The sequence below is a fragment of the Fusarium graminearum genome, chromosome 2 (assembly GCF_000240135.3).
Source record: "Fusarium graminearum PH-1 chromosome 2, whole genome shotgun sequence".
In the NCBI taxonomy this organism is placed as follows: Eukaryota; Fungi; Ascomycota; class Sordariomycetes; order Hypocreales; family Nectriaceae; genus Fusarium; species Fusarium graminearum.
In genome coordinates, this window is record NC_026475.1 from 1,805,310 (window position 1) to 1,817,939 (window position 12,630).

Genomic DNA, 12,630 nt, shown 5'->3' on the forward strand with positions numbered 1-12,630 from the left:
GGTAGATTCAGTCAGTCTCTTGGAACCAGCTCCTTATGAGGCCGCCAGAGAGGCAAGACATGCGGTCCCGGGCACAAGCACAACTTTTTCGTGTGAGCAACGGGCGACGGGAGAAGAGACAACTAGCCCGGAGAAAAGAGACAACTGGGTCTGAGTAACGTTGGTGCGTTCGGGGTTGGTATCGCAGCTTGTACCTTTGTCGTTTACAGTATTGTTGGCACTGGACGGGACGAACTGCACGCCGCACCGCAACGCAGCCTGCCTCTAGCAGCGCAACACCGTTAGGTTGTGCGTCCAGTCAAGGTTCAGCGCGACTGGGCTGTCCTCGCCCTTGTCTCCATACCGGTCGGTCCTGGAAAAGCAAGGGCGGGTAGGGTAGTTAGCGTCCAAGGGGACCCGTGGACGCCATGGCGTTTTTTCCTTGCTGGATCCCCCATCTCATTTGGCCCCCTCCTCACCCCCTGATCCCTGGACCCTGGCAATCACATCGACGAAAAGCCACGCTAGGTACAAATTGCTGGGCCACACTCATTTCCTCTCTCTCTCTCTTTTTCGTCTCTGTGTGTGTGTGTGTGTGTGAGTGAGAGAGAGAGAGAGAGAGAGAGAGAGAGAGAGAGAGAGAGAGAGAGAGAGAGAGAGGTACCCAGGTACTCTTCCCTCTGTATGTATGTACGTAGTTACCTGCCATTCTTCTGTGTCAACAGCAGCGGCGGCACGCGCGTGAAGCGCCTCGGGCAATCGAAGGGTGAGATTCGCCTTCAGGTTGCCCGCCCTACCGATCTCGACCTGGCGGCACTGCACCCAATATCGTGAGGCTGCTTACTGCTAACCATTGGAGAGAAGCCCAACTTTCCCTTCCCTTGTGTGTTAACGGCTCTAAGCTTGTCGTTGAAGTGGGGAAGCTCGCCCATGGCAGACGTTGTCCTGTCTAACGGCTCCTAGACATTTCTTATAGTTAAAGCTCTGGACCTGAACGGGTCCAAAAGAGACCAAGAGTAGCACCTTGAGCAAACGTGCCTTTTAATGCAGGTACTCTCCCCCAGACTCACACCATGACCTCACGCTCTTCCTGACCTGACCTGACTCTGTTCTGCTTTAACACCCCTCTGCTGGCCCCCTTGGTTTATGTTGTTTCCTCTTCGCTTCTTGTTGTCTCCTTCCGCCCCCGCTGTTCCGGTGGTTCACCCTTCCAGAAATCCACTCTCGCCAGGTCTGGTCTGGCTTTTGCCTTGAAGCGAACCACTCTACTGGTACAGTATCTCATCAATAAGCTTTCAAACCGACGCGCTGTGCTGTGCGTTGCCCCGGGGCCCGGCGGCTCATCCAACACCTGAGATCGCTTCCTGTTACCGCCCTCCCGCCGCAGCTGGCCTTCCTTGGTGTTCTGATCCGGACGTCTCCGAAACGACAAGACCGCCTTTTCATCTCATCTCTCTTGTCCATTGCAAACGCGCGGACCCATCGGAGTTGAACTCCGGCGGCAAGCCGCTCAGATGGATAGCTCACCAGAGCCACCTCGTCCGTCGAAGCGCGTGAAATACGAGCAACATGACGACGATACGATTCAAATGACTATGCCTGGAACCGATATCAAGGTTTCTCCCGAAAGCATCAATGGGTCCTTGGTTGCTGATGTGCCCTATTTCGATAACCCATGGCCTTCGACGACCGCCTTGTCGTCTCCTTCTCAGGTATTCTTCAACTTTTCTGAAGACATTGACACCTCTTGGACCCCTAATTTTACAGGTGAGGAAGTGAACCTGTCTTCCCTCATCTAACGAACGAACCCTTCCAGCTTCCTTTTGATACCTTTTTCGTTTTTGATCATGCTCTCTGAGTACTCCATCATCCCTCATGCTGGTTTTTTTTCATTGTCCATATCCCATCCTTGTGGAGGGCCTTGGGGTGAGATGGGTCTCATGAGAGTGCGTTTGAGAGAACATATCGCACCTACCCACCCCGCTCTCACCCCTACCCTCACACCGTCGCACCTTTCAACTCGGAGTTCATTTTTCACCCATCATATCCTTGCTTTCATCACTACCCATCATAAAGGAATCAAAGCCTTCCATTGACCCGATCATGCCATGGTAGACTATCGAGTCTGTGAGCTGACGTTCCATGCAGCACCCCAGCCTGCGACTTTGAACCTCCACGCAGCCACGACGCCTCAACCTGAACTTCAGCGTCCTCAGACACAAGACCTGCCTCGACTCTTGCCTGCGCTACCAAACGCCACTCCAGATAAAGATGTAGAATGCGTTGATTTAAAGAAGGGCGGGGCACATTTTGTCAGTCCTTTCGCCTCAAAGGAACGCCTGACTGTATCCGCCTTGCCTCGCTTTGCTCGCCCTCATAATGGGCAGGTGAACGGTTATGTCAAGTTTAACTGGCCAACGAAACAGGACTCAAGTCAACAGCCTGATCCTACACCGTTACAATCAGAAGACGATGTTGAGGATATAACGCCACACATATCGCGATCGCGTCCAGACAACCACAACTCTGGTATAGTATACTTGGATATGTCTGCGCCCACGACATCTCGAACTCAAAGCAGAAGGGCATCATCCGTCACCATTGAGTTGGTACTGGGAGGCGGTACTCCATCGCAGGCAATGATGGTGAATCCGTCACCTTCACCCCAAGAGGTATTTGCACGAGCCCCGCGAAAGGTTCCAAAGAAGTTCGGCCATGAGGCCGCCATGGCCGACATGGATTATATCGATAGGCGATTATTCGACTTCTGTAAGTTCGCTCAGTCTGCCATACTCTAGCTATTGCTGACTGTCATTATAGACATAAAAAACTGGTGCCCAGGAAGGAGTGTACTCGAAAACACAAATCTTTGGCTCAAGGACTTGGCTCCAATGGGTAGAAACAAAGGCATATTGCATGCTATTCAAAGCCTTGCCGGAGTCTACATCTATGACTATTTGCCAGATGAGCGCATTCGAAAACGAATTAACGAACGATATACCATGGCGAATGAATACTTTGCTGAACTTCTCAACGCACCTCAAAGCAGAACGCAGGGGGAGGGGCGAGAAGTTATCACCATGGCCGTCCTACTTTCTATGCAAGACGTATGTATCACTGTATTTTGCAGTCTATGTTGTTTTAGCTTTGCTGTGCAATAATCTAACAGTTTCTTAGGTTATCCTCACCGAACGACGTCTGAAAAAGCCTCACAAGCCCCGATGGCTGGAGGGTTTTAAGCAGGGTGAATTTTTCCTCCAAGAAACGGATCCTGGTCGTCGATTCTGGAATGAAGAGTCAGACACTGTTCAATACGACCCCCTTCGAATATCGCAATCAATAATCGTTGGTCGGGCAGTAATTCTTGCTCAACCGATGATGGCACTCCCTGAACCCACAACAATGAACCCCGAGGTCGAATCCACCAGGTTCAAATGGCTTCTCTATGGTACAGAAAATGATATGTTCGAGATCCATGGCGGCTGCGGCTTTTCAAAGAAGCTATTGCACACCATGAGCCAAGTCACATACTGCGCAGCGCGTTTGCAGCAAGAACCTGAGAGCGCCATCGTCCCCATTACGGCACGATACCTGATGCGGACTTTAACAGACATGCGCCAATGGAGTCGCGAAGGGAAATCCTGGAAACAGTGTCTACAACGTGCCCAGACGATAACCTGGGTGCGTATTATCCCAGAGGATGTTATAGTATCCTCGAAGGAGGACATGACGGATGTTACAGCCGAAGCATGGAGAATCGCGGCGATGATTTACCATCAATGCCGTCTTTTAAGGTTCGTACGAATCCAGAAGAGAATGAGAGGAGGGCAAGTGCGCTAACATGGCTATTTCCTGCCTAGACTACCACGAAACCATCCGGAAGTCCTTTCCAATATGGATGATCTCGCCAAGTGCATTCGTATAATGCCAACATCAGGGTCACATTTCACAGCTCAGGCGCCTTTACTACCAGTATTCTTCTTGGGTTTGCTTGCTACTAATCCTGCACACAGGGAGGTGTCAAGAGGCTGGTTCCAACAAGTCACAAACACGCCAGTTCGAAGTGTAAGTCAAACAAGCATGATAAAAAAAAGAAACGCAATCCTCCCATTTTCGTAATCTATGGCAAAGGGCAGGCTGGTTCTGCCCTTGGGCAGATTTACTGCAAACATTACTCTAGTGTTGAATTAGTGTGCTAACATACCCTCCCAGAGTGTCCCCCCATTATACGAAGCGCTCAAAAGGATCTGGGGATGGATCGACCACGATGTAAACCTCCAGCTTGACCCAACTCCTGTTCCCGAATCTCTCGGCCAGAGGTATCCTTGGTGGGAACACCTCGTCAAGAGGGTGCTCGAAGAAGAAGACGAAACTTTGTGCCCAACCTGACGTACGCATCCATTGCGCACGTCTTTCTGTCCATTTTGGGATCCAATACCCCCAACGGTATTCAACAAATCGCAGCAAATAGTTGCCCGCCTTTTTAGAGGTGATGATGTTTTATCATGTGTTTTCCTTTCATTTTTTTGAGGAATCGACAGGGCGAGATGAAGGTCGACCAATGGGGCAGATTAACTGACTCCCGAGACGGCGCTGTCAGCATCGTCTCGCTGGTCCTTGCTGTCCTTGCGGCGTACAAGATATTGACCTACATGCCCATCAGTATGAAAATCGTAAAAGAAGAAGGAGAAGAAGAAAATAGAAACAAGGGAGAAAAAGAAAACGCCATGAATGGCGTAGATAGGGACTACTCACGAAATTCGGAGTCAGGTGCCTGCCAGACATCGATCACGCTCAGTCCTGCCTTATAGCACATGAGGCGCACGTTGTCTTCTCCATACTTGTGAGAATCGAACCAGTCAAATTCCTCACCCTTCTGGATGACGCGACCCATCTTTTCAAGTTTGACGTCTTGCTTGGCGCGGAAGAAGAATCGGTGTCGTGTAGTTGGTTCCTCCTCCAACTGGGCAAGGAACTCCCAGTCCTCTTCACGGAACCATTCTTCGCCTGCTAGGCGGTTGGCATGCTTGAATCCGTTCAAGAAGAACTGGCGATAGAGGTCATCGCAAGAATGGTAAGCATCCCAGATCTTGTCCCTGTTGCCCGGGAGGATATGGCCATCCATTCCGATAAGAAGGAGATCATTGGGTCGAAGAGCATCGGCCCAGAACTTGAGGTGGGCCAATGCTTCGGGCCAAGGATCATTGCATAGTACAGATCCGAGCGAGAGGAACAGTCGAGGCGACTGGATCTTCTTTACGTAGTTCATGCCATCGCCAAAGGTTCCCCAAATACCTGCGCAGGTCACCGAAGACTGCTTGCTCGAATGCTGTCCCACCAGATACTTAATGTTGTGGTCCAATGACGATCGGGAGATGTCCAATGCAAGGTACTTGGTGGAGACGTTGGCCTTGTCGAAAGCAGCAAGAAGGTGGCCAACCTTGCGGGTGTCACTAGAGAAAGCCGCGTTAGTTTTGACAGGGTAAGCTTATAGCCGCCACTTGTTGAGGGTGGGCAGAATGCGGGGACAATAGAGGACAAACTAACCCGGCTCCTAGGTCAACAATAGTGACACCAGCTTGGCAACGTGCAGCAACATCTGCACCGTGCTTATCGAAAAGCGCAATCTCGTCATGAGTCTGGTAGAACTCGGGGGTGAAGATGATCTGGTTCCAGATGGGCAAGCCTACATCGTCGTAAAGGAGCTCGTCTGGAAGGGTTGGCTTGGAGCCGGAAGAGTACGATGACATGAGGGTCTGCTCCAGCCGTTCAGCAACATCATCGTACATGTTACTGCCGCCGATATCGACTACAGCTCCATGGGAGGGAGCATCATCCTTGGGGCTCATGGTGCTAATTTTGTCTCATGAACCGGCCAAGAACTGAATAATTGTTCCTCCGATTTTGGATAGCTGCTTTGGATAGCAGCTCTGGGAAAAGGTGCGGCTTGACGTCAGTCGCAAACAGGGTCTGTTACACACAACCGGTGGTGTAGTTCAGGGTTGACAAACTATCGCCTCCTAAAAAAAAAGAGACGGCGATTGAAAAAGGTTATAGCACGGCACAAGGGGCAGCAGTATTTGCAAAGGTGTCGAATGTTGACGGATGATGTTGTTGACGCCGAAAATGGAAGCTAGCGAGTGGAAGGAGAAGAGATTGCGATTGAAGGTCTGCGTCGGTCGATTCTTATACCCTGGCGCTGGGAAAGCGAAAGCGAACGCACTTGGATCAGATGCCAGCTGATGCCAGCTGCCAGCTGCCACTGTTAATGTTGGTTTCAGTGCTGCTCAATGGAGACAGCCCAGGGAGTCGAGAAAGGCCTGTGGACAGGCGCTGGAGGCGGTAGAAAGGTGCGAGACAGAAGAGACAGGCAAGACAAGGCAGGCAGTGAACTAGCAAGGGCTGTGATATGATTTGAGGCGATTCAAGAAGAGCAATGCGGACCGTGGATCCTGTACGTTGAAACGAAAGTCTGCCCCTCAATGGAAACACAGCAGTGTGCAGCATCTGGATATCCCTTGGATTTCCTTTTCTTTTTCTGCTTGTTCAGTTTGACAGCTCAATGTCAATGCTCGTCAATGCAATGCTGGTCTTGATTTCCTTGACTACTACTGGGTGATACACCGTACCCCAGCACTTGAATGCATTTGCTTGCGTGCGCAAGGTGGTATAATGAAATGGGACGGATCTTGGCCATGTACAGTCTTGACTAAAAACGGTTCATCCTACATTAGGGCGAAAATGTAGAGGGTGTCGTCCCCATGCTCCAACATTGGTCTCTCCACTGCGAGACATGGGGGGTTCCGCTAAGTTTTGGGGAAGATATCAAGACCCTTGTTTTTTCCTTTTTTCTGGTGTGTGTGTGGTGTTTTTTCCTCTACGCATTTGTCGTCTTTTTCTTTTGTTTTCTACTCCTTTTAGCCGTTATTGTAGAATGAATTGAGCATCCCCAATTATCTGTCTCAGATGTCGTATTTGAAGCCTTCCAGAATGGTGTCATATCAGACTACCAAGGGAGCTAAAGTGGCAATGGGTGTCGTGCTGCATATCATGGTTTGGAATCACGTGTTGCAGTTATGTACATATGTTGCAACTCCAGAACACTCACGGTAATATTCAGGCCCTGACCCTGCACGAGCGAGCGAGCGAGCACTAATGAGGATCTAGGATGTGGTAAGAAACGAAAGCCTATTTGGGAATCTGGTCAACGCTCCCTCCACCATCACCGGAGGACATGTAATCGACTCGCCAAACAAGCACGAGCACGAGCCTGTTCAAGGAATGGCGCGCTTCGCACTCGTGCAGTCTTCATAACGAAACTCGACCAAGGATTTCCACCGAGGCATTTCGTTCATGGCTCCGTCTTGATCTCCACGGACCCGCCTTCACCCGCTAGCCATTGCCGTGCTGGCTAACTTGATGTTGTCTTTTTTCGCCGGCATCACCAGACGGTCTATGGATAACAAAGTCTTGATGAGATGACTGGTCATCTTGGCCCAGAATAAAACACAGAGCTTTTGTTGATCCTCGATGTCAGGGTGGCTACAACAACACAGGGCGCTTTGCAAACACCCCTGTTTCATCCCCAGTTCCGGTCCTGGAAGGTGGGATACCTACAGATGCACGTCATGGTTCAAAACGAATCCCGCTCAAGCTAGAGAGACAAGCAACATGAGCTTGACAGACGGCAAAGATAGCGTGGTTTTCAACCCGGACTTTATTGGCAAAGATAGCTACCGTTGGCTTGCCTCTTTCACGTTGAAAGAGTGATGGGCTGACTCTTTGGGTAACACAATGGCGTCGTTGGTTGCTGATCCTCAGTGCTATCTCGACAACGGTTCCTGACCCCCTTTGCACGAGGTCTTTTTCAAAACCCTTGGTGCAAGTTGTCCGAGGTGTCGAGAATCTCGCAAGTCTTGCCGAAGATGGGGCATGCCTACAAATCCAATCTCAAAAACCTTGACCGCCTGTTGATCCAGCACCTTGAGAGCGAAAGAGAGACAGAGAATGCTGCTCTACAACTCCCTGACAAGGCTCGGCCCCATCTCTGCCCCATTCCACCGCGGCACAGATCATTGTTGCATCTTCGACAACCCGTCACACATGAAGGCGGTGGGGAAGAGTGCACGCGTACGCAGTTCAGTACGTACAGTGAGGACTATTTATCTATAATTGGGCGGTCATAGGAAAGCTCAATACGGGGTCAAGGTTTGACGGCAGGCTCCAAGTTCAGATGGACTCTGCAGAATCGAGAGCCATGCAGGGGGGAGGGTGTGTTGATGCTCATTCGTTGTAGTCAAGCTTTGTTCATAGACACTCCTTGGAAAGAGACTTGAGTGAATGGGGGTTGCAAGTGGATGTGTGCTACTGCTACTGCTGCTGCAAGAGTGAGATGCAGAAAAAATAGCCCGCAATTCTTGCAAGGGTTCAGAATTGCGCACTAAACTAGTACAGTACATATGCTCGCTCAGCTGGGGGTACACAGGCAACCATTACCATTATCAAATGCTCCGTCGGTCAGAAAGGAGGGATTGTAATGGTAGGCTATGAGGCGAGATAGACTTGATTTCAGCATCAACTTTGAAAACGATGAACCATGTTACCTACAGCCAGTACGTAGTAAGCCAAGCCTCAACGTCTTTGATGGGCCCCTTCAAAGTTTTACTAGGCTTTAGCTAAGCGCGAGCAAGGGAACTCCCGCCGTGCTAGGATGTTTCTTTACTTTTCCCGCAGGTCCGTTCGACGTCAACTGGGGCCGTGTTTGTTCTCCACTGGATTTGAGTCTTATTCAAGAATAGTCAGTTCTAGTTGGTTAATGCTTAGTCGACTCGACGTTGGTTCAGCAAAATGGCTGGGCGCTATATACAGTAAGCCCGTCGTTATTGACCAGGTGCAATTGATCCCACGCATAAGTTCTTTCATTTCTCCGTCATTCATTTCCATTTGCAGCCTCTTATGCTACCATGCTTTATTCTCTTTGCTTGTCCTTTTGTTAACTTATCATCCAACTGCACGTGCAGTCAGTCGACTTGCATTGCATCAAAGAAACACGCTTAATAGCATCGTGCAGCTATCACCAGGGATCTTGGCCGGTTAGTGACGTTTTACAGACGGATAATAACCTTCCCATGTCCTTGTCCTTGCCCTTGTCAGTTGAGACTGAAAGATGTCCATGCCCACCCCTCCATCTTTCTTAGCCGCCAAACCAGGAACGCAACTCAGACACCTCCATCTTGGGACCCCAGGTCACGGTGTTCGGTGCAATGAGGAAAAGTCAGACTCAACCTGTTATCGACCCGGTTTAGCCGCTTCCCAGAATGGCAACTTCGTAATTTGACCAGTACCAATTGAGAGTTGAAAGCCTTGCATGACGAATGTTATCGGCTGCTATTGTAGTACGATACGACAACACCCTCTTGTCTCCGGATTCAAAGTGACTGTATTATTTGGGTATCTCGATCAAAGCAAAAGAATAAGACAATCTTTCTTCACCCCTTCAAAGATGAAACTGACGGATGTTCACTCAGAGTCATATCATGATATCGTACATCTGTTATGCATGTATGTCGAGTTTTTTTAGTCCTTTTTTAGTCCTTTTTTTGCCCTATGACCGACTAATGGTCTGCAGTAGCTCCACGCGACCAAGAACTAACTGTGACCTCAGACGCTTGGCAAATACGTATTATGTCGTCTGAGTATAGTTTTCGAGACGGGAAGCTATGGAAGAAGGGTGTAATCTGCTGATAACGATGGCATCATGGCATCCAATACAGGTCAGCAGCAGCTGGCCGGATCGTGATTAGAGGTTGACACCCTACTCAACTGTACTGAGTCTTGACGGGGGTGTAAGAGTTGTGGTGTGGTGTGGTGTCACTAGTGATCAGCATCCTATCTTTTTCTGCCGGACTTCAGGGCCGGAAGGATGATCGAGCAATGGCATGTCGCATCTTTGACTCCCGACAGCCTGGTAAGGCTTGAACCGGCTCCTTTCCGAGTATTCCTGTAAGGACTAACAACGCTTTCTCATTCGGCGGCTTGGGAAGTGTCAGTCAGTCACTCGTGCTGCCAACGTCAATAGTTGCCATTTGGGCTTTGCCAGCTACGCCAGTACTGTTGTATTGCCAGAGTGATAAAATGGGTCGAGCACAATCAAGCATCCATACAGTAGTTGCGGGTATTGACAGGATGACCATGGATGACTAGTGTAGCTTAGCACAAAGCCAGCTCGGAACATCCTGGTTGAGTAGAGGACACGATGATGCACTACGGTAGAGCATCTGACGGACGACTGGATTTTCCGGACAGGGCCGAGTCGACGGGCCGCTTCCGGTGCAGCTTTAGTGTTTATTTTCACGGAAGGTGGAAGAAGAAGAAGACCAAGTTGACGTTAAAGTTGGAAGTTGTCATTGTCGTGAGAGCCTCAAAAAAGCAAACAGAAAAGTGGATGCGTATAACAGTGAATCATATCATATCCGATTTCCCCGGGTCTGCCGCTAAAAACAACGAGTCAAGTTGATTCGATCGTGATGAGAGAAAAAGAATCAATCCTTGTCTTGCGCTATGATGTTCTGTTTTGCTTTGCATTGCTTTGCTTTGCTGTACAAACAAGCCAAGAAAGCAAGCAGCCAGGATGCGACACAGGACCTACGGCTAATGTGCATGCCTTGCCTTATTAATATCCATTCAATGTGATATGATTTAGTTGTGGACGCCAACTGGAAGGTAGCCCGGGCTTCGGCGCACCTGCCTTAAGAAGGGCCTAAAACGGAAACAGCAGGAGGTTCGTCAACTGGAGCCAATCGCAACAGCGCGGCTCACTGAAGCGTGATCCCAGATCCAAGACATTCATCCTGGACTACCGACCAGAAAGCTGACTTCCGTACGGATGCTCCGTAACCCATCGTATTGTCGCTTGTCGGGAATACAACCCGCCCTTGTTGGATCCTCGGTGGCTTTTCGTGATGCATTTCTGTCACTTGTGATGGACAAATGAGAGCTCTGGACTGTCACAGTGCAATGGATTTTCCAGTACCCCAAGATACCTGACAATCAAGCAACGGCGCCATAGCTCACTAGCTTCGCAAGCTCCCTACCGTCAGGGTACCAAAAGTGAGAAACGATATTACTACCACGGCACGACAAGACACGACTCTATTGCGTTTAAATGGCCCAGTCGAGTGACACAATGCCTGCTCTTGCGAGGATCCAGAGCCCAGCCTAGACTGTTTGTCGGTGATCCTTTTGCTTTTTCCAGACCGACTGTCACATGCCACGTGGGATTGATAACTAACGCCCAACAAGTTAAACTACGGCGACCACCACCAGAGATGTGCAGGTTCCTGCTGGTTGGATGGACCCGTCGATCATCCACCGGCTACGACACCCCATATGCTGAACGTCAGATTCGGAATCCAGTCAGGCCAGAGCCTACGCTTCCATTCAACAGCGAGTATTGCTTTCGAGTACAAAAAAACCACTCGGGAGCGAGCGCCGTTGTACGAGACCCTAGCATCTTGTGGGGGATTCTCAACGGAAGGAAACCCGCCGCCCGCTGATGTCGCAGCAGCTACCGGTAGTTAAATGAAAAGAGTCCACTCAAGAGCCTTCTGTGCCTGCAGGTGCGTGCTTTGACAGCGCTTGGTAATGGCGGCAGGCAACGGTTAACCGGGGCTGGGACGCACAACTACGCCGCCTTCACGCGAGTCGAAATATGACATGATCAAGTTGTCAAGTTACTTGTCACGAATCATTCTTCACCTATCAAGCCATTCGACTGTTTGAAACAACGCCGTTCGTAACCAGATGAATGGGATCTTCTTTGGCATTCCTTGCGTTGGGTTGAAACCAGAGTGGCTCGACGACAGGTTCGCTAAACGGTGACAGTTGTCAACACGGCAGCTGAGAAGAAGCAAAGACCACAAAATGAGCAATTTAATCTTGACATCGACCAACAGTATCTCGCTCAGCCTTCAAGTTTATGCAACTTGCTGTCCGTACGTACTGTCTTACTCGCTCCATCTGTTGCTTTCTTCCGCGCCGAAGGCGGCCTGTGCTTTGTTCGGCTTGAGATAACGGCATCGGCTCTCCACACGGATACGGAAACCATACTTGCCGGTCCATGTCTGGCGATGGCGCTCCGGTCGACAAATGCCTGACAATACAACACGGCCACCAACTCATTCGGATCGGCTTGAAGCCATCCGCTTCTAGTTTATCTGCCGTTGTCAAGATTTCTATTCCCACGTTGTTACAGTCATTACTGACTACACGGCGTCCTACGTCTACAGATGAAGGTTGGATAGGGTCTCTGGTCACGGAATCACATCGCATGCGTGCTGATGGCCTGATATTGCCTTCAATGGTCTCCAAACCGTCAAATATAGCTCTTGTCAATACGACTTTGTCGAGGCTGTCCTCAACAATTTCCTTTGATACATCATATCATGTTCGATCAATCGCTTACAAGGTCCTTCCGGGAATAGCGGCTAGCTTAACCTGATATCATAGCAGCGTAATCGGACAAACACATTACTCTTGAAGTATACGCATTTCTACTGGGGGTGTAGAGCTTGGCTTGAGAGGGAGAACAATTGAGACAACAAAAAGCTGTCAGGGGCCGCGGAATCGGAGCCGGCACTACATGTGTGAACT

The 12,630-nt window shown here is 49.9% G+C and overlaps 3 protein-coding genes across 3 annotated transcripts; 2 read left to right on the forward strand and 1 right to left on the reverse strand.

Moving 5' to 3' along the window:
- Nucleotides 1-1,493: 1,493 nt before the first annotated feature.
- FGSG_08460 (uncharacterized protein) lies at nt 1,494-4,368 on the forward strand (the record flags this gene model as incomplete). The annotated part of the gene is made up of 6 exons (XM_011322005.1): nt 1,494-1,746; nt 2,128-2,748; nt 2,800-3,086; nt 3,157-3,773; nt 3,840-4,044; nt 4,192-4,368. 6 exons carry the CDS (start codon nt 1,494-1,496, stop codon nt 4,366-4,368), a joined length of 2,160 nt encoding a protein of 719 aa, XP_011320307.1.
- Nucleotides 4,078-5,828, reverse strand: FGSG_08459 (uncharacterized protein; the record flags this gene model as incomplete). Its single annotated transcript, XM_011322006.1, has 3 exons — nt 4,078-4,627; nt 4,735-5,432; nt 5,527-5,828. The coding sequence occupies 3 exons, from the start codon at nt 5,826-5,828 to the stop codon at nt 4,551-4,553; spliced, it is 1,077 nt and encodes a 358-aa protein (XP_011320308.1). The 3' UTR covers nt 4,078-4,550.
- A 5,596-nt stretch (nt 5,829-11,424) lies between these two features.
- On the forward strand, nt 11,425-12,525 carry FGSG_13361 (uncharacterized protein). The gene has a single exon (XM_011322007.1). It carries the CDS (start codon nt 12,098-12,100, stop codon nt 12,476-12,478), a length of 381 nt encoding a protein of 126 aa, XP_011320309.1. The 5' UTR covers nt 11,425-12,097; the 3' UTR covers nt 12,479-12,525.
- Nucleotides 12,526-12,630: the final 105 nt, after the last annotated feature.

Excerpts from the sequence above, each read along its gene's own strand:
- FGSG_13361 (XM_011322007.1), top strand. The coding sequence starts at position 12,098 with ATGTCTGGCGATGGCGCTCCGGTCGACAAATGCCTGACAATACAACAC.